At 38.3% G+C, this 21,237-nt stretch overlaps 5 protein-coding genes across 6 annotated transcripts; all 5 read left to right on the top strand.

Annotated features, from left to right (window-relative positions):
- The first annotated feature begins 1,116 nt into the window (after positions 1 to 1,116).
- LOC145913662 (uncharacterized) lies at positions 1,117 to 2,720 on the top strand. Its single transcript, XM_083001398.1, has 4 exons — positions 1,117 to 1,516; positions 1,583 to 1,727; positions 1,807 to 1,913; positions 2,026 to 2,720. Exons 1-4 carry the CDS (start codon positions 1,265 to 1,267, stop codon positions 2,257 to 2,259), a joined length of 738 nt encoding a protein of 245 aa, XP_082857524.1. The 5' UTR covers positions 1,117 to 1,264; the 3' UTR covers positions 2,260 to 2,720.
- Positions 2,721 to 7,538: 4,818 nt separating this feature from the next.
- Positions 7,539 to 9,531, top strand: LOC145914420 (uncharacterized). Its single transcript, XM_083002248.1, has 4 exons — positions 7,539 to 7,790; positions 8,050 to 8,194; positions 8,297 to 8,403; positions 9,391 to 9,531. Exons 1-4 carry the CDS (start codon positions 7,539 to 7,541, stop codon positions 9,529 to 9,531), a joined length of 645 nt encoding a protein of 214 aa, XP_082858374.1.
- Positions 9,532 to 12,556: 3,025 nt separating this feature from the next.
- On the top strand, positions 12,557 to 14,353 carry LOC145913702 (uncharacterized). 2 transcript variants are annotated; one of them, XM_083001448.1, is made up of 5 exons: positions 12,557 to 12,674; positions 12,739 to 13,032; positions 13,266 to 13,410; positions 13,467 to 13,573; positions 13,925 to 14,353. In XM_083001448.1, exons 2-5 carry the CDS (start codon positions 12,781 to 12,783, stop codon positions 14,207 to 14,209), a joined length of 789 nt encoding a protein of 262 aa, XP_082857574.1. In that variant the 5' UTR covers positions 12,557 to 12,674; positions 12,739 to 12,780; the 3' UTR covers positions 14,210 to 14,353. The 2 variants fall into 2 exon arrangements, with proteins under 2 accessions (XP_082857574.1, XP_082857575.1); XM_083001449.1 differs by having other exon boundaries at positions 12,561 to 12,674; positions 12,742 to 13,032.
- Positions 14,354 to 16,622: 2,269 nt separating this feature from the next.
- Positions 16,623 to 18,980, top strand: LOC145914418 (uncharacterized). The gene is made up of 4 exons (XM_083002247.1): positions 16,623 to 16,874; positions 17,994 to 18,148; positions 18,304 to 18,469; positions 18,684 to 18,980. Exons 1-4 carry the CDS (start codon positions 16,623 to 16,625, stop codon positions 18,978 to 18,980), a joined length of 870 nt encoding a protein of 289 aa, XP_082858373.1.
- A 426-nt stretch (positions 18,981 to 19,406) lies between these two features.
- Positions 19,407 to 20,789, top strand: LOC145914417 (uncharacterized). Its single transcript, XM_083002246.1, has 4 exons — positions 19,407 to 19,658; positions 19,936 to 20,080; positions 20,228 to 20,334; positions 20,478 to 20,789. Exons 1-4 carry the CDS (start codon positions 19,407 to 19,409, stop codon positions 20,787 to 20,789), a joined length of 816 nt encoding a protein of 271 aa, XP_082858372.1.
- The last annotated feature ends 448 nt before the right edge of the window (positions 20,790 to 21,237 follow it).

Genomic DNA, 21,237 nt, shown 5'->3' with positions numbered 1-21,237 from the left:
TCTGCAGAAATAAAATATAGAAATGCACGTAAAAATTAAAAGAAGCAATTAAAACCGAAATCTATGAAACAGTCACGATGTAACTAACTGGTTAAAACTCGAATTTTGTTTTTTGAGTATTAGTAACTATATGCTTTCTTGTAAAATTGCTTACTGCTAGTTGTGCTATATATTTCAAGCTGGATTAGATCGTCAAGAAACGAATTTGTGAACTGCCCTACGACTACAGTTGAGACTTGGTACAGTTCATACAAAATAGAGTTACGAACAACGAATATAGGCATAATAACGTAATTTCATGAAAACATGGTAGGGACTTCCGGGTTTTCATATTTCGAAACCATATAATATTTTTTTTAAACTTGGTCCGTCGAAACTGCTTTTTATTATTTTGGATTTACACCCCCTCTATCTGACGCCTTCGCTAGTTATCTCGCTCGCATTTCACCTTTAACTTGCACCTTACTTCTTCTTAGGTCTCCTTCGTCGCGTAATCCCAGCAAGTCTATTGTCGCTCTTATTCGCGACTCTTTCACAAATAAACAGATCGTTTAACTTTTGGTCTCACAGCTTAGTCCGGTTTTCGGCTTTGGTCTCAGATCGAACTTAGATCCCAGAACAGACCATCGGTTACGGGACCTGCGGCCAGCCTAACTGGGTTTCAGGCTGAGATTCTCGAGATTCTTGACTTGATGTGGAGTTCCGTCAAAACCTTCCGACAAACCATACGCGTTCCTTCATGTCAGGTTTTCAGCGTTGGAAGACCGTCAAAGTAATTTATTCTGGACCCTTCAACAGCAAGACATGGGCAATATTATTTCCCCCTATTGAAATAACTCGTAATCTTTTCTTGTTGACTGTAAAAATACCATTGAGGTGGAGCATTTGTTTAATTTTATATGGTTTATAAAATATCGCTTTGTATTGGTTTGTAGTTTGTAAATTGACTGTTTGAATTTTTTTTGTTAATTTAACTACAAAGACCAATTTCTATTCCTTGCTTGGTTTTGTAGGTTGTGCAAAAACACGCCTTTTTGCCTCGTAAAACAGCAGAGTTGCATGTGTAAATTAATTTTGTTTGTTTATTGTGTGACGACTGGTACTGGTTGGCTGGCCTGAACATGTTGTGAAAACTTTGTCGAAATATATGATGATTATGTGGTCAGACTTACATATTGTTAGAGTTGTATTATATCATGTCTCGTAAACAATTTTAGAAGTAACCTGTCCTGTGATTAGTTAAAAGTTTAAAATTACTGCAACCATGAAAGTGATTTTGGCTGGATACCCTAAAACTGGCACAAAAACCATGGCTGCTGCTTTTACTATCTTGGGGTACAACACATATGACTACATGGAAAACTTTTTTTACTTGCGCAAAGGCTGGACAAAGATATTTGACGGTAAGGCGTCCAGTGATGAAATTGTCAGAATATTTGAAGGTGTTGATGCCGTAACTGATACTCCAGCATTTTTGTATTGGGAGAAGCTGAGTGAAGTATTTCCTGAAGCAAAGGTATTTATTAGTGTAACTGCCAGTTGCAAAGATTCTTTTGGCACTTATTTTGTTTGTTTTTTTTAGATTATTCTTACATTAAGGGATGAGGAATCTTGGTATGGAGCAATGATCAATCAACTTAATGTTCAAAATAATAATATCTTCATCCGCATTTTGAACTTATTTCTATTGCCCCACACAACATTACGAAATTATCTTGTCCACACAGGTGCCATGTTAAATTCATTTTTTAAAATTGGAATATTTTTTTATTGAAGAAAAAAAATGCATTGATTTGTTAATTGCAGCCAGGTTTATTGGTAAATCTTGCAGCTGGCCATCTGCAAAAATAATCCCTTTTGATAAAGAAGTTCTACTAAACAATTATCGGCTGCACAATGAAAACGTTTTGAAGGTAACTATTGCATTTACTTGTGTGTGTAACACATAGAAGGCTGTTGGTGTTTTTTTTAAGTTACAGTGTATTTTCAATGTATACTAACTCACATCTGTTTTCAATCATGCAGAATGCGCCAAGGGACAAACTGTTGGTATACAAAGTATCTGACGGTTGGGAGCCTTTATGCAACTTCTTAGGAGTAGAACTTCCTTGCCAACCATATCCACATCAAAATAAACGGGGAAGCATTGTTATGGAAAATGTAAAGAAATGGTTTGCTGTACCATCGCTGATAGCCTTGTTAGGCATTGGGGCTACTGCATTAGGCTATGTGTTGTATAAGGCTAACTATACAATCTGAAATATTACAAGCTATTTTTATTATTTTGGTGATGCTAGATGCAGTTTTTCTCAAAATGTTTTCAAATTGTTAGTTATTTGTTCTGTATTACATAGCCTTATCTTGTCAAACTTGAAAATTCACTGTATTTTTTCTCATTCTTTAGTGTTAAAACTTGTACAATTTTGCGTATCAATGTTTTCTTGTCTCTCTTGCATACGTGATAATAAACTTTCTTGTATTGTATGTCCAGTCATGTGATGTAAACCTCACATAATGTAATTTATAAAAATTGTGATTGTTAACCTTTCTTTACTTGTGGACCAGCAACATCTGTGTAGATCATTTGCAGCCTTGTAATCAAATTTTGTATGTCCTGAAAAAAATCGCAATACCTTGCATTGTAAATTCCATTTATTGTTAAATTTGCTGCCGTCTTTATGACATTAAGAGCCCACGTCGAATTTTTGAATTGCAATGTAGCCGAATAAATATCAGTAAAAATGTTAAATAAATAATGAACTTTTCTATTATAAAATAATATAGCCATCAGCCATGGAGGGCTTTAAGACCTTAACAGGTAACATATAATCCACATTAGCAGCGGTTCTCCAAAGGTCGCAGATCGGTATTTCTGTTAATATAGGGAATTTTGCGGTTGATTGAGCACTTATGTGCAAGAGCGGGCTTCCATGTGCTGTTGCAAGGGCGAATTTAAGAACGGTTCGACAGTTTTTGTGCGGTTTTATTCGTTTTAAATCTGGTAGTTACTCTGTGCTGGGTGTTGAATAAATATACTGGCCAAAATGATTGCCAGCCAATAATATGAAATCTGTGAGGTCTTTGTCGGCCTATCGGGCAGGCGAAAACTTTTAATTGTAGGAATTGGAAGTCTTCGTCTGGCCGTTTGGTTGGCAAAGTCGTCTGATAGTTACAGCAAGCTGCACTGATGAGACCTTATAGGTCAAAACAGTGGCCATCTGTCTGCAGCTCAAAGAATTTTTCATACGGTACGGAAACGTATCAAAAATCAGTTTCTTGCAATGTAAAGTATTTGTAGATAACACTCCAGCAATCCCTGTTGCAGAAGCACAAACAAAAAACTTGTGCATTTTATCATCAGTTACCATAAAATTGCGTGGACGTTTGTTTCGAGCTCATAGTTTGCATGTTGATAGTAATCCACATGTATTGCAAAATATCAACATCTACATAGATTTTTGCAACCGTTGAGTCGGCGGAAAGGTTTAAACTGTTAACATTGTAAAATCTACAATTAAATGTATGATTTCAACTAATTTTAACCATGTAAACAGTGGCTTGTGGCCATGGTTCGTTATACGTGTAAAACCTAGAACGATTTAAGTCGTACTTCATTATAAAGCTGAACAAAGCTCCGACGAAAGAAACATTGGAAGTAAATTGTGGCTAGATTTTTGTATCTGCAGTAAGATTTGTTGGTGAAGTGACTCCATGGCCATTTACCAAAGTCAGGCTTCACCACGAGAAAATTCTGCGTGCCCTGTATAGAGAACACAACGAAAGAGTACAAAAGGTTAATCAAGTTTTTGTTTAATTAATGTCTCTTTATGAGCGACACGTAGATGTTTACAAGTTTCGGCAAAGTAAAATGATCCACGTAGCACAACTGGTAAAGTCTGGAAAAAGCGACTAATCCACAGCTTGGCTGCGAACTAAAGCATGTAAGCCTTGTAAACCTGTTTTCGCTATTGAAATAATCTTTTGCTTTGGATTCTAAATGGTTCATCTTGTTTAGGAATAACTCTGCATCCACTTCTCTGTGTTGATGTTGCACAAAATATCAAACAAAAATTTTTTTTTTTCAGAAAGTACCAAAAGACAAATTGCTTCTGTATAAATGTTCCGAAGGATGGGAGCCATTGTGTAAGTTCCTGGGAAAAGAAATACCAGACAAACCCTTTCCACACAGAAACGTGGATGGAAACATCGTACGCGAATTTACCAGAACCGACAAAATTACTCGAAGCTTGTTGTTTGAAAGCATTGCTACATTCTCGCTACTGACGCTTTTTGCTGGTTATGCAGGTTATCGACTTTATAAATCCGCCACTTGCAAAAGAATTACAGCCGAACTAATCAAGTTTGCAACTGGCACTGTTGTTGCTTATGCGTAAAAATTTGAAATTACGACCGAACTACATAATAGGCCTAAAATGAATACGGTCTATGTAGATGCTATTGAAACGCACATCACAGTATTTTTTGTTTCACTACTAAAAAGTCATATTTTATACGTCAGGTTAACAATTAATTATTTTTCAGGTCATTAAAGTTAGATTTTGTTCGACTTGATCAGGCCTTAGGGTCTTTAATATATTTAATTCCTGGACTGATTAAGCTTCAATTGTATTCAACGTTTATTATGCTTCAAATAAAAATTGTTTGCCTATTTTTTGTATGACAAAAAAAAAACCTTAAACAAACATGTATTGGCGAAAACAACGCAGTATTATTACATGCGATGGTATGATAAGCAGGATCGCCCCACTGCGCAGGTCCTTGCTTGGCGATCACAGCTAACGTATCGCGATCATGAGGCTTAGCAGCCCAGGCAATGCAGTAGATAAAATAGCTGTGTGTGCACGAAGAAGTCGAAATGGTGTATTTTTTTGTGGTTTCCTTGTTTACCAACGTACCGGTAAAGCTAGCGGTGGACGAAGCAGCGGAGAGATTACGCATGGACGAGACATTGGGACAACGTTGCTCTCGTGGCCGCTGTCGGACATTGTGTATTGCCTTAGGTTGTGCCTGGATGCAACCTACCTTGACTTTAGAAGTAAATTTTATAAAGATTTTCGGTACTGCCATCATGGGGTCCCCACTTTCCGTTGTGGTCGCGAAAACTGTTATGGAATCGGTTGAGAACAGTTTAATCCTCCTAGTTTTTGGAGACGTTATGTGGACGACACATTCGTTGTCGTGCGACGGGATGACGTCCAGTCACTGCTCTCGCATCTCAACTCTAGTGAACCGAGCATGGGATTCACCATGTAGCGCGAGCGATGGGGTGAGTTTTCTTTTTTAGATGCTCTGGTTCGAAGAGAGAAGCAGGGCACTCTCTCTGCAAGGGTGTATCGCAAGCCCACCCATTCCAACAGGTATGTTTCGTTTCGTTCCGCGAACCCGATCGCACACAAGAGGGCGGTGGTACGCTTATTATATACACATGCAGGCTTAGTCGAAGCTTGATGCAGAGAAGTGATGAGGGGCAGCCCGCGGGTATAGTTGTATTACCGTATATTTCTGATCTTTCCGAAACGTTCAAACGCCTGCTTGGCGACTTTAACATTCAGGTTTTTGAACGGCCGGCCGCTACCCTGCGTCACTTCATATCCCACCCGAAAGACCGCGTGCATGATAAGCTGGACACGAGGGGTGTTGTCTACAGCATTCTCTGCGGTGGGTGCAGCGACGTGTGCATTGGGGAAACTGGCTGCGCGCTAAAATTGAGGAACACCAGTGGGAAAGTGAACAACCATGAGGAGAAAACATCTCTTTCTCACCATGCGGCCGAAACAGGAAATGCGGTGAACTTCACAAGAACGATGAATTTGGAACGCGAGTCCGACAGGTATAAGAGGAGCCATGGAACATGCGTATGCGTTGTCACTCAATGACAAAAGCCAACTCTGTTTCCCCCAGTGTACCGACACCTGCTAGGAAATTCTGCCGTTAAACCTCGCTCGCACTTCAAAAACCATAATAACCTGTGTGTTCGCCATTTCTTTTTTTACTTCTTCTTTTCTATTGTAGCGTTTTTTCTTTGTTTTGTGCCTCAACATTGTCCACATTGCTCAACTTACATTCATACCTCCTATTGAAGGCTGCTGGATAACAGCCGAAACGTCGAGAAACGTCGATGAACAGGAAAAGCTGTATTCAGCAATAAAGTATGCCTGGCAGCGTCAGTAACAATTTATTACGAGCTGTTTTTTTTTATTTTGGTAATGCTAGATGCAGTTTTTATAATTTTTTTTCAAGATGTTAGTTATTTGCTATGTGTTATATAGCTTTATCTTGCCAAACGTGAAATTTCACCTTACTTTTCTTCATTCTTTAATGTTAAAACTTGTTCTATATTGGATATAAAGGTTTCTTGTCTCTTTTGCACATGTTATTGTTTGTTTCCCCACAGTCATGCAATGTAAACCTTACATAATTTAATTGAAAAAAAATTTGATTCTTGTAACCTTTTGCTTACTTGTGGAAGAGCAACATTTGTAAAGAACATTTACAGCTTGGTAATCAAATTTTGTATGTCCTGAACAAAATATTTCCAATGTCCTGCTGGGGGTACAATGGGGCAAATGTTTGGTTGATTGGGCATGTGCTGTTGCTAGGGTGAATTTGAGAGCGTTTCGACAGTGTTTGTGGGGTTTCAGTCGTCTAAACTGGGCACTCTGAGCTACAGGAAGGGTGTACATATTGTTTCGAGCTGTAAGGTCTCATCAGTGCAGCTGTTGACTGTGACATTGCGCTAGCTTTTACACTGCAGGTTCACGTACAGATTTTCACTTTGTGGTACCTTTCGGTCATCCCAACTGGGTACCAAACAACAGAAACGAACCAACAAAACTTACATAAATAAGAATAACCTTGAGTCTGAGTAAATGTTTAGAAAGTGAGCATTGTTTAAACAAGAAGGCGTACATTTGTCTAGGAATGCAAGACTTTATGTTCTGCATCAATAAGTTTGAACGAGAGGCTTTTATGTGCGATTTGGCTGGCACGAGTTTTCTGTTGACCTGCATTATTCGCTTGAACATACAAAACATACACATATTTGCTGTAAATATACACAATCGATGATTTTCCACTGTTATATAAATGTATAAGTTTCAGCCAGGTGTTACAATATTAGTAGAGCAAATTATTGCTCAACAAAGTCATTAAAATTCCATTGTTGGTCTGATTGAGCTTCTTGGTCGCAAAAAATAATATTCTTTTGACATTTTATCCAATAGTTTTTGCAAATTCTAACTAGTTTTAAAATCAATCGTTTTTACAGTTAATTATGCTTTAAAAAAAATTGTTTGTCAATTATTTATGAGACAAAATAAACACCCTTAAACGAAATATCTTGTATTCTCGCCATATGTATATGTCTGATACAAGCGACAAAGTTTCCGATTGCGCCACAAAAAAGGCATCGCACGACTCTCGCGTGTGCTTTCAAGCGACTACATTGTACTTAGCTGAAACCATCACAGTGCGTGAGGTTTCAGGGGGTTATTATCTTGTCAGATATATTCTTCACAATGAAAGTTATACTTGCTGGCTATTCAAAAACCGGCACCAAGTCGATGGCGGCCGCCTTCAGAATGCTTGGATATAACAACTACGATACTTTGGAAAACTTCTGCTTCCTCCACAAAGAGTGGATGGCGATATTTGAGGGCAGGGCAACTTCTGGCGACATCAGAAAAATGTTTAAAAATGTGGATAGCCTCACAGATTTGCCAAGTTTTCATTACTGGGAAGAATTAAGCAACGCTTTTCCTGAAGCGAAGGTAATGAAGATTTTCTTCATGATTCAACAAACACAGGACGCAAAATCAAATTATTAATTCCATATTAAAAATTTAGGATATAACGGAATCGCCGGCAACCTAATAACCAACAAAGCGTATCGGACTTCTTTTGACTAGATTTATGTAAAAGTCATGTGTCTTTTGTCAGATAGAAGATCTTCGCTTTTACAGATATATATGTTTCCCCTACTTATAGATCTCGTCATTATCACTTATTCAAATAGTAATATATGTTTAGATAGTCCTTACTGTTAGAAACGAAGATACTTGGTACCAAAGTCTATTAAAACAAGTAGACACCAGCAACAGGAGTTACACTTGGTGGTTAATGAAAGTCTTTACTCCGGCGTTTATAATGAGAAGACCATTTCTGACTTTCCAAGGTATATATTGAAACGTTTGGTAAACGTGCCTCATCGATTATGAGGTACTGGCCATTCTCGAATATTTTTGAAACTCTTTTGTTGTTGTACCTCATATATTAGGTAGATTTTTAGGGGAATATGCGACATGGCCATACAGCACAATGCGACTTCATCACAAAAAAGTTCTTCTTGCACTATATAGACAACATACAAGTCGTATTATGAAGGTAAGGGTTGCGCTTGTTTCTATTTTTGTCCCACAAAAACAATCCCTCGTTTACAAAAATAAAACTTTCGTCGAAAATTTGTCATTTTCTTTTTCGTTTATGGATTTCGCCGGTTTTCCACGTGGTTGCTAGCGTTATTGGAAAGTTTGTAATATTTGCTTTATTACCACCTTGCCGATAAAAAAATTTGATAAACTATATCCATACTCTTTCTATTGCTGGATTTTGATATAGCCTGCATTTACACTAAATCAGACCAAATGCCATATTGAAAAGTCGTATTGTCCCCTTGGCCAAGTACATGTGTATGTACCAAAAGTTTGAATTCTAAAAATACCCGATCAAACATAACAACCATTTACTTGAAGGATCATTTCTTTTCAGGTCACAAACAGTAAAACTATAGTGGATGGCATCTTTAAAAGCCTTAAATCTAATTCCGGTAAGGTGCGCTGTACTATGCCAAAAATTGTGAAAAGTGTTACATGCTATCAAATGACAAGGTAGGATTGCCCCACAGTGCAGGCCCTGCGTACATACAAAGATAAGGTTCACTGGCGTCGCAACCAAGGCATTGTAGCCAAGCTTCCCAACAAGTCGGAGTAACTCCCCGTGACCGCGAGGTCTGAACACATGGCTCTGGGCCAACCAGACCCAAGGCTCTTATAACCACTGAGCTAGGGGAGCTGAAGTGTCTGATCCGGCTGGGCTGCGATGCCTTGAACCAGTGAACCTTATCTTTGAATACGAGAGCTGAGATCGCCAAGTATGCAAGCAGGGCCTGCACAGTGGGCAACCCTACCTTGTCATGTGATAGCATGTAACACTTTTCGCACATTGCACAAATCTAATTAAACAGCGCAGATCAATTAGATTTGCAGCTTTTAAAGATGCCATCGACTAGTTTTACTGTTTGTGACCCGCTATTAAAAAGAAATAATCGCCTAAGTAAATGCTGTTTATTCGATGCTTTAAGTTGTTTTACAGAACGTTAAACCGGAAAAATTGTTGGTGTTCAAAGTATCTGATGGCTGGGAACCACTCTGCGAGTTTCTTGGGGAGGAAATTCCCGATCGACCATTTCCCCATGAAAACAAAGCAGGAAGTAATTTTTTTGAAGCCACTTGAAGCGCAAAACTATGGCAAGGTTTCGTCCTCCAGGGAATGGTCGTTGCTTCACTTTTAACCTCCTTATTGTTTGTGGTGCTTTACATGTTTTGTGGTGTTATGTAAAACAAATGTTTAATCAAATTAAGACTACAGAAAGCTTTTGTTCAAAAGTTTTACAAACAAACTGTGGCCTGCCAATTGACCTGTTGCACCCTATTGTATGGGTTTACGTTTTTTGATTTTTATTTGAGACGTATCTGTGACTTACGATGCTACCGTTACTCCAAGGGAATATAGGTCACAACGTACATTGTAGTTCAAAGTAATGATTTTTCATTGAAAAATGTACTGCTCTTCTGGCATAAAATATAAGTGCTGTATTTCTTCTACGTTATATTTTATGCCAGAAGAGCAGTACATTTTGAAATTGCAATATGCCTGGCAGCAACAGGAATTTCATGATGACTTTAACTTCTTACTTTACACGCGCAGGACTACTTGAATCCACCACAAGGTTTTATAATCATCACCGAATTGATTTTTAGGTTCCCAAAACATTATATCGGTGAATTACTCATACTCATAATTCTGAGAATAAAAAGACTGGCCAAAAATAAAAGCAAAATGACATCACTACCCGCGCGAGCCTTATCTGTGACGTCGGTCGGGTCAGCTCCTTATAATGATAGAGCTGCACCAAACGCGTCATTCAAACTAATGATGGCATAAGTTTTTGCCGAAACGTTTTAAACATGGCAATGTTAATAACAGTATGGGGCAGTCTTTTTATTCTCAGAATTATATCGGTGGTAAAAATGTCTTCTGATGTCGATTCCCATTTGTCAGCAAGCGGTTCATGCACTCCTTCGAACATTATTCGGACTCGGTTAAACCGAATTTACACGAAACTGACTACGCAAAAGTGTTACATACCATCACATGACAAGGTAGGATCGCCCCTTTGTACTGGGCGATCTCAGCTGTCGTAGTTTCGTTCATAAGGTTTACTGGTTTACACGCAGCCAAGGCAGTGAAGCTGCAGCGACATTCGCTTGTAATTGCGGTGGTGTGTCATGTATACCGCCTTTGATATATGATTAATTTGTTTTAGAGAGCAAAAATGTGTATAACATTGCATAACAGATTAGCATGTGGGACAGCGCCACAGTTGGAAGCTTCTTTGGTAAGAACTTTTTTCCGTATCTCATCATTCGGGATGTTTTTGTTTGATTGGGACATTTTATCTTTAGTAATGCACCAGAGACTTTCATATCCACATGGTGTTTACGACCCCACTGCCTTTCTCTCGCATATCACGTGACTGCCTGTTTTATACAGTAACGCTTTCGCCTTTCTGAGCATTTTATTCCATTGTATTTAATTCTAAATCTGTTCGGCCCAAACTCCGACTTGATTGCATTCCAATAGAAAACAATTATCCGGATAATCCGCATGTCCGCATCTCAGCCGAGTGAGGCGGGTAGACAATTTATTGGCAATTATAGCCAACAGGCCAGTCGACCTTCATCGAGACCAATTTCCTGGGCAGCCGCGTACCTTCCAAACTGGTAACCAATCATGGGACAGTGAGCACGCATTTTTCATCTCTCTACGTCAGCCAACAAGCGAAATGAAGTTTTTTGCAACAGACTTTCATCACTTTAAAGCAACTGAATGCAATCGTTACTTTGCCTTTTCAAGACTCCAGGACAGTAAAATTGTAACTCGTGGTGGATCAGCAAGACGGTTTTCGATAAACACAAACCGTCCAGCAACCTGTTTACTATCAGGTGTATACGATTTGACAACACAGGCATACAATTAACCACTGTGGGAGCGACTGGAACAACATATTTGCCATCCCGAGGAACCCGGCTCAGATCCTATGTTCTCCGGATCGGACGATTTTTGTTGGATCTCACGATTTCTTTAGCATCACAGGACAACGCGCGGAGGCAACTTCTCGCCATTCGACTGCGATTGCTGCATCATCAGCGGACATTTGCAACGAACAATTCGAGGAACTTTCTTCAAAAGGTACTTCCCTTACACACTTTCAAAGAAGACCGTCGACGCAACTTGTAACTAACGCGCCGAAAATGTAAAGTTGTTTGTGCAAAAACGCTTCAATACTTCACTGAATAATTTCATGCATGTGCTTGTTTTTAATTTTTTTCACTTTGGGTAGTTTTTTGCCACATGTTTAACAGCACCCCCCACAAATTTACTGCCTGACTAATGACCCTGAAAACAAAGTAAAACTGCTCCAAACTCGCTAAAAATTGCCCTGGCAACAGCCTGTTTATCTGCGCTCATTCAACCAAAACACCGGCACCCATGCATGACCCATTGCGTTGTTACACACAATTAACTCTGTTACGCAGGAGTTCGACAAGGGCATTTCCCGACCAAGCAACTCTTTCCCATAGAAATACAGAGATGGGGCCTGTAGTTTTTGTCATAAAGAAGGAGGACGTCACAAAGCAATCATGCATGGGGGTAAATTTTACGCTTGAGTGAGGACATATGCATGTGCTGTTGCCAGGGCGAATTTGAGCCTGTTTCAGGCAGGTTTAATGGGGATTTGGGCGTTTTAAATCAAGTAGCTACTTGGTGCCGGGACAAACTTGAGGCTGTGCTAAGAGAAATATGAATTATTTACGGGCCTCGTTTATGAGAGATCCATCCCCCATCTACACATTCTGGGCAAAATTGATTGGCGGGCAAGGCATTTTTTACCCCTGGGACTGTGAGCATTTGATCCACCCCTTGATGGACATTATTTGGGGTGAAAGAGCAACAAAAAATGCAATTGGAATTTTGCAGAAAAATAAGTCCAGGAGAGATGGGCCATGCATATAACCACAATAGAAACGATTTATTTTTCACACAATAGCACCAAAGTTGCTGAATTATTGCCTAAGCAACTCCCAGGGCTGTTTATATGCCCCCTTGTAGGTCACAAAATCTTCAAGGAAGTTTTACAAATCCTTGCTGTTTACTGACCCATCCAGGTGCAACAGTTTTTTTTTTTATTCTTTTTAGAATATTAAGCCTCTATATAAGTCACAAAAGCCAGTTTCAGGAAACAAGCGAAACAGTCGGCAGGTGCATTATTGCAGAGGGCAAAGAAAACAGGATTTCTTAAGTTTAATTGCCATGTAAGTCCCTAAATCTTCCAAAGTATCTTTGTTAAAAAATAATGTTGTTTGAAAAACTTTACAGCAGATGAAGACCGATGTAAAGTTCTGAAAGAAAACAACAAAAATGAAAGTGATATTAGCTGGATATTCTAAAACTGGGACAAAAACATTGGCTGCTGCATTTACTATGTTGGGGTTCAATACATATGATGTATTTGAAAACTATTACTACTTGCATAAGCAGTGGATGAAGATATTTCATGGTGAGGCAACTTCAGCTGATATTCAGAAGATGTTTCAAGGAGTTGATGCACTGACAGATTCACCGGTGTTTTATTTTTGGGAGGATTTGTGCAACGCTTTTCCGGAAGCTAAAGTAAGGAAGTACCACTTATAAAAAATTTTTAAATAGACATAAGGTATGATTTATACACAATTTAAAATGTTTCCGGGCTTCATGTTCTGCAGTTATTTAGCTTGTAGGCTTAATCCTCCAAAGATGATTAGACAGATTAAATGTTAATGCAAATTTGTCTGCAATAAACATTATATAAACACCAGTAATTACAACACTAACATGACAAGCCATAACTTTTGCATATGCTACAGGTCATTCTTACAATAAGAGATGAGGATGCATGGTACAAAAGCTTCCTTAATCACACTGAAGTATTCAACAAAAGCTACCTAATGATGCTTATTGATACATTTTCTATTCAAAGTTTAATCAGGCGACCATATCGTTATTATATGGGTAAAATAAATGTATGCCTAGACAATATTGAATGTATCATGTCCTTTTGGCTGCAGGTAGTTTCGTTGGTGTGGTGTTGCCTTGGCCTTCAAACTATGTGAAAATTCATCATGAAAAACTGTTACGTGCTCATTACCGCCAACACAATCAAGAAGTGCTTGAGGTATTGGCAAGTGATAATGGTTATTAGAGATTAGGAAGTGGAACAATATATGTTTTTATTTTAGTTTTTTTTTTTTTTCTTAGTAGGATTTGCTAGCTAGATCATAGAAAGCATAGACAGATTTTACCTGTCAGTATTCTCTAATGAGACAGCAATTCCTTATTTTTTTATTGATTTTATTGTGTAAAATGTGTTGTAATTTAGTAATCTTAAACAGTTTAAAGAAATTCTAACTCTATTTTCTTTACCATCTTATCACCAGAACTTCATTGACTAGAGTTATATTGTTTAAACTCTTGATTTATTTCTATATTATCTGGCAAATTACCCAAACTTAACAAATATTTGTAGAAAGTTCCACCTGACAAACTGCTTGTGTACAAAGTATCTGATGGTTGGGATCCACTGTGTAAGTTTTTGGGTGTTGACATTCCTGAACAACCCTTTCCCCACAAGAATCAAAGAAGTAGTCTCATAAAAGACTGGACAAAGTCCAATTATATTTACCGAAATATGCTTCTACAAAGCATTGGATCAGTATTTGTTCTTACACTTTTCACAGGATATGCGGGTTACAATCTCTTTAAATATATTTCCAGCAAAAGGTTACTTTCAGGTTTGACCACGTGGTTTTAAGCATTATAAAACCACAACCTGGAAAGATACCACCGTTCCCAATTCAGTGGAACCAATCACATGTGGGCATGTTGTTGTCTGTTGTTATTCAATTGCATTATATTTCGGTTTGTTTGTTCAGCAAACGTATGTAGTATTGGAAAAAAACACCAGATTGAAAAATAAATTTTGTGCTATCTTTGATGCAAGTTTTTCGAAATTTTATCGGCAATCTGTGTAGAAATTAAGACCGCATATCAGTAATTCTATTATAGTTTTGCCCGGTAATCAGACGTTTGGTGCAGGGTGCTGTGAAAAGTTTAGTTGAAAAACCATCAAAATGTTCAAGGGAATGTAGCTCAAAATTGAATCACAGAAGTATACCTTAATTTGTGATTTTATGTTAGGCCCGCCTCTTGGCTACGCAGTAAGGTGAAAATTAGTTGCAAAATAGTTGCTTAAAGCACCCCCTAGGGGTCATTTCGGTCCCCGATCAGTCATTTTTTTTAGCTAAATGGGCTGCAAAAAATGTAAGATGGTTTTGCGAAAAAATGAATCACAAAAACCTCATCCAATTTGCAATTTAATGTGGGCCCTAACCCTTTTCTACGCAATGGCAAAAAAAATTGTCACAGGAAAGTTGCTTTGGTTGCCCCCTGGGACTGTTTTTGCTGTCCTGTAGGACAAAAGATCCTCCTGGAGGCTCCTCAGATCCTTGCTGTGTTTTGGTGGATGCAGCTGCAATCAATTTTTTTTTCTCTATGAATAGTACCAGTAGATCTTCATGGGTCACTGACCACAGGAATTGTTGTTGGCAAAAAAGGCAAATCACTCAGTATGGGTGTTAATGGTGATAGCCTTCAAAACTAGATTTTTGGGATTTAATACTGATATGCGGCCTTAAGTAATACATCACACGAAAAACGCTGACTGGTCTGCGTAACACTTGCGCAATCAAAGTTCGCCGAAAAAATATTCCTCGCTCAAATTATAAACTTTCCGATCTTGAACGTACGTACGTATATATGCCCAGCACTACAATTGTAGAATCATGAAAGAATTTTTCAAATGTGAATAAATTTGTTTTCACGAAAATAAAACTAACACTTCCACAAACATGCTAAGTTCGCAATGGCAACTACCTACCGGCATGCATCTGCACTCTTTTTGACATGAGGGGATTCCCCCCTGCACAACTAACATTGATAGAAACACTGTCTAACATATAAAAGCAAGGAATTCAATTGTTTAATAATACTGTAGTAATGAGGTCCAGGGAACAGGTCTTGCAAAGAAATAGTTAAGCTGCGATAAACAAGATCGCAGCACCTATTGTTTCTAATGCCGAATATGGAATTACCTGGGTGCTACAAACATTAAAAGCAATTCTGCATAACTAAAAAATGTTTGTGGAATGTTGTCAAGCAAAAGGGGCAACAATCCCACAGGACAATTAATTGGCTGCTATAGCTGCCAGACATGGTGCAATTTACAATAGAACTGATATTCTGGCCAAACATAACGTAGTTTATTTCTCCGACTTTGCGTTTGCAATACAGTGATACTTCATTGCCATACAGCGAGACTATACGGATGTGTTAATGATAAAGAAAAATGCGCGTATTATCCGGCGGTATAAAACAAATTGTTGTAACTATGTTGCGCCCCGATGTGTCTGTTTTTGTCCCCCATCACGTAATTTTACGAGCGGTGTTTGCGTGCCCTTTTTTCTTTTTGGTGCTTTTGAGTGTTGTGTGGTATTACGGTTGAAATGCCACACAACTGATAAATAAAGGTCAATGGCCTCCTTACCAGCAAACTTCGTTCACTGGGGGTAATATTTCTAAAAACCAATTAATCATTGACATTTGCACATATTGACAAATGAATTCAGAGAATGCAAACTGCACATATCTGGCACTGCAGCGGACGAAGAGAAGTTTAACTGTATTTGCGGAACGTTGTCGTTTTCCTCTTGTACTTTGTGGCCGCTGTTATAGCCAAGTGACCCACCGTTTATGAATCGCAATACATTGCCATTATCAGTGTAGTTTACCGGTATATATATCAAGCAGTGTATCAGTATATTACATGTTCATGTCGATTCTATACTCGCTATTGCAAAGCATTATTATTAATACTGGGACTTAAACAAGTCAACTGGTTTGCCAGTGATAAACGCAGAGTGATAGGTGGGAGGGACATTCAGGAAAATAAGACCTTTCGCCACCTACAAACTTATTGCACCTGTGCAATTATTACCTTATGCAGTATATATTTCCTGCAAATTGGTGCCCTTGTAGTGAATTGTAATGTAACAATTTTCTAAAATACAGTTTGTAAAAAAGTAAGCATGTGTAACTACTTGACATTACTTCATGATTTTAGGAGTTCATTTCGATTGCACTTTCAAAGGCAGACAATAAAATCCACCATGAAAGTGATATTGGTAGGCTATTCAAAAACTGGTACAAAGACAATGGCATCAGCTTTTAGAACACTTGGAATGAACACCTACGACTTAATGGAAAATTACTTCTATGCGTACAAAGGTTGGTGTGAAATTTTTGACGGCAAAGCAACACCAGAGGATATACGTACGACATTTGAGGGTGTTGATGCACTGACTGATACACCAGTATATTACTACTGGAGGGAACTACATGAAGCATTCCCTGAAGCAAAGGTAATTAAGATAAATTTCATGGTATCTTCGGGAAGACTGACGTTGCATAACAACGATGTTGCCGTTTCAACCACATATGCTGTCAATATAAGTGGATTGATTGGTCGCTGTTTCCACCTTGTGCAAAGGTCGGCAAACAGCGGCAACGGGTCCGCATGTAGATCTTTTCCTCTCTGTTTCGGCTCCGCAGAGACAGGCTAATATAAGGAAGATAATATGTTAATGTAAATATCAGTCAAAACACTCTTTTGTGGCGCTTGGACATAACTTTATGATAAGCGCTTTTGATTGACGATTAAAACGTATGCATACGTGATATTGTTATCATAATTTTCGTGTGTCTAAAATGTTCAATATAAACTCCGCTAACTTAGGCTTTGCAGCTCGGTGTTTTAATCTAATGGCACAAGGTTTAGTTGGCCCTTTGTATGCTAAAGTTAACTGACCTCCAGACCTGGTGTAACAAACTCTCTTCCAAAACAATACACGCATTTCTCATTTGGTCGAACTTGGTTAGTAGTTATACGAGACTTCACAATCGACAGGATCAGGTGTTTGAGTCATAACCACACCAAAACTTGAGCGCAAAAGAGCCATAATGGTCAATGAGAGCTGCAGACAGGTGTACACACTGTGTTGATTGATATCTAGTTTGGTACCCAACATTTCGACGATTGACCGAAAGGTACTACAAAGTGGAAATCTGTGTGCCTGCTAGTCTACTAGCTAGCATGTGTCACGGTCACCAGCTGCACTGATGAGACCTAACAGGTCGAAACAGTGTGTACACCCTGTCTGCAGCTCTCATTGACTATAATGGCTCTTTTGCGCATATAATATGATTTGGGTGAAAGCCGAGCCGATAGCGCTATTGGAACCCAAACAGTTGTTTGGTCATAGCGCGCTCCACGTTGGTCGTCTATGTTGATTGGTACCTATAGTTTGATACCCAACATATCGACGATTGACCGACAGGTACCACAAGTGGAAATCTGTGTACCTGCTAGTCTACCAGCTAGCATGTGTCACGGTCACCAGCTGCACTGATGAGACCTAACAGGTCGAGCAGTGTGTACACCCTGTCTGTAGCTCTCACACCAAACTTTTTTGATTGTGCAGCTTGTACTGACCATCAGAGACGAAGACGCTTGGTACAAAAGCTTTCTTCATCAAGTAAAAACTCTCAATGAAAGTTTCGCACACTGGTTTTTGGTTACATTTAGTTCGGGATGTTGGGCGAGGCACGAGTATCGTCTGAAAACAAGTATGTTTGTGTCAGTTTACTATTGGTTACTAATGCAAAACTGTATAATGGAACAGATAAAACCACAAAGTGTTCGATCGGTTGAAATCCGGCAACGTAATTACCAATGAAACTAACAAGTAAAATATCAGTTATGGAACTGGCGGCATTTTTTATCTCTTAAAGGCCGACTGTTCATTTTGTTTGGTATCGTAACAATCTTTTAACATTCATGACTTTTAAAGATAGTTTCATTGGACACACAGAGCAGTTCCCCCGGCCAAAGGTAGTACTCATGAACGAAAAAATTATAAGAGGTCACTATAGATATCACAACGACGACTTAGTAAAGGTAAACCATAGACAGTTTTTTTCTCGTATATTAAATGAGTTTTCGTATAACAAATCTCCGGATATCTTAATGGCTAACTAAAATATGACAATTTCAATGAAACATACGTCGTTTGCTTGACAAGGTTTTCCATTAATAAATATATTTCGCATATGCTTGCATGTAACATTAGTATCGCTTACTCAAATTAACGTATAATATTCCGATTCCACAGAATATTTCCAAAGACAAGTTGTTGGTTTACAAAGTTCAGGATGGTTGGGCACCTTTATGTCAATTTCTGGATCTTGAAATTCCCGACCAACCTTTTCCTCATGAAAATAAGTCGGGGGAAGCTGTGAAAGAATTTTCAAAAACCCATAAAGTCGTTGCTGTTCTGTTTCGCAAAGCCATCATTCCTTTTTCAGTGTTTGCATTTTTAACTGCATTTGTCGGTTACAAATTTGTGACGTCATCCTTTGTTTGTGACTTTGTTTCTGTGGGACTTGCGAAATTCTGGGATCAATGGTGAACGAATATGTTATATTTATACAATGGTGGTGGTCGCAATCGACGTTATGGGTACATCAGATTATTATTTCGTATTCTGGCTGAAATATACTTTCGTCAGCACTTACATGGCACCAATAAATTGCAAACTAAATAATGTTTATTGTAAGCTGTTTTTTAGGAGTCCATGCTTGTCATCAGAAACTGAAATTCTTCGTTAACAGCTGATAGCGAACGCAGACGGTTTGTTGACCATTGATAGCAAGAGGCATTCCGGGTACACTTTGCGCACGTCGCTACAGCGTGATTGGTATGTAAACACCCTCTGGCAAATCGCAACGCGAAGCAAATCATTTAGTTGTTTGCCCAACATTGCGGCTGATTCTGGATTCAGTTTGTTCAAAGCAAAGCGCAGGTATTCAGTTTTTTTTAAATTAACCAGTCCAAAATGAAGGTAATACTTGTTGGTTATTCGAAAACTGGAACAAAGACAATGGCATCGGCATTCAGAATGTTAGGTCTGAACACGTATGACTCTATGGAAAACTACTTCTATGCATACAAAGGTTGGTACAAAATATTTGATGGCGAAGCAACAGCGGAAGATATACAAATGATGTTTAATGGAGTGGATGCATTGACCGACACACCTGTATTCCACTACTGGAAAGATCTGATTACTGCGTTTCCTGACGCCAAGGTATTCGGTAACACTAAATACTCTTACAACACTTCTAGCTAATGTTCGCCATATATGTTAATATTTACTCTAATTAACATGTTTATTTTACACCAACTGTGTAGGTCCATATTATTCGTAGTTAAGAACGGAAAAAATATAGTTTTGGTACAAAATATCTTGGCAGTAAATAACGACAAGGTTGTGTTGTTGTCACTACTTATCGCTTAGTTAATAATAAGCAGCCCACGGTAGATTAACGGTTAGTTCTGCGTAAACAAACCAACAATTATTGCAGGTAGTTTTGACACTAAGAGATGAAGATGCTTGGTATAAAAGCTTTCTTCATCAAATAAAGACACTCAATGAAAGTCACGCACTGTGGTATTTGACAATATTTAGCTCTGCCTCGTGGCCTCGTTGGAAATATCAGAAACACACAAGTAAGTCTCTATGGGTCAAAAAATATTCTTGCCACACTTTAAATCTGTGTCACCATACATACTCTCGTAAATTAGGGCTAAAGTTAGCGTTGCAATATTAATAGTTCTGAATTTTGGGTAGCATGATAGGCTATGTTTCGTTTGCAGACGATCTTATCGGGCATATGGTGATGTTTCCCCGTCCGTGGTTGACTCCAATGCATGAAAGAATAATGAGAGCTCACTACAGGTTTCACAATGAGGATGTACTAAAGGTAAAATACAATGTTATTTTGTATATCAGACAAGACAGGTCCGATCCGTCGGGATCACCGAGCAAACAGGCTGATTCCTGCTGTATAAATGACATTTTTCATAGCAACTTATTATACTTTAATTACTGCATTAATTTTTGCAGAACGTTCCAAAAGACAAGCTACTTGTTTACAAAGTACAGGAGGGTTGGGGTCCTCTGTGCGAGTTCCTTAATATTGAAATTCCAGATCAAGTTTTCCCACACGAGAACAAGGCGAGCGGAATTGTGAAAGAATTTGCACAGACAAGCGAAATCGTAGCAATATTATTTCGAAAAGCTATTGTTCCATTTTCGTTGTTTGCGATAACAACCAGTTTTGTTGGATACAAATTATTTTGGTCGTCCGCAACTATTATGGTTTGCGATATTATTGCAGAGAAATGTACAAAATTGTGGAATAATTGCAATATATGATAATTTTTTTTATTACAAGGAAAAATCTACCTTTATATCCCAAGATTTTCTTCTTTTTTGCATCTACGTATTTGTTATTATTAACCGTAAATATGATTGATAACACATTGAACCTAATATGGTTGACAAAATAAACTTTTTGAGGTTGTTTGGATTGAGGTATCTCGTCTGAGAATATCGTAATGTGGTATATAATACACGTAATACGAAAAAATTTTGTTAAATTGTGCGATCTGGAATCTTTGTGCCAATAATTCATGGATATTTCTAATTTTGTACCTAAATTAATAGTTCTTGTAACAATTCATGCACAAAAGCACGAACGACTTTGCTTAAAATTAGTAATCTTTTTGGTAAGAGCTCATAGTGATATGCTCCATCAATATTTCACAAACACGAAAACGTTGTTTTATTCCAAAATTGGAATTATTACATCTTGTCAACGTTA

This window comes from Ascidia mentula, chromosome 9, assembly GCF_947561715.1.
Source record: "Ascidia mentula chromosome 9, kaAscMent1.1, whole genome shotgun sequence".
In the NCBI taxonomy this organism is placed as follows: Eukaryota; Metazoa; Chordata; class Ascidiacea; order Phlebobranchia; family Ascidiidae; genus Ascidia; species Ascidia mentula.
This window is presented reverse-complemented; position numbering and strand designations above follow the sequence as displayed.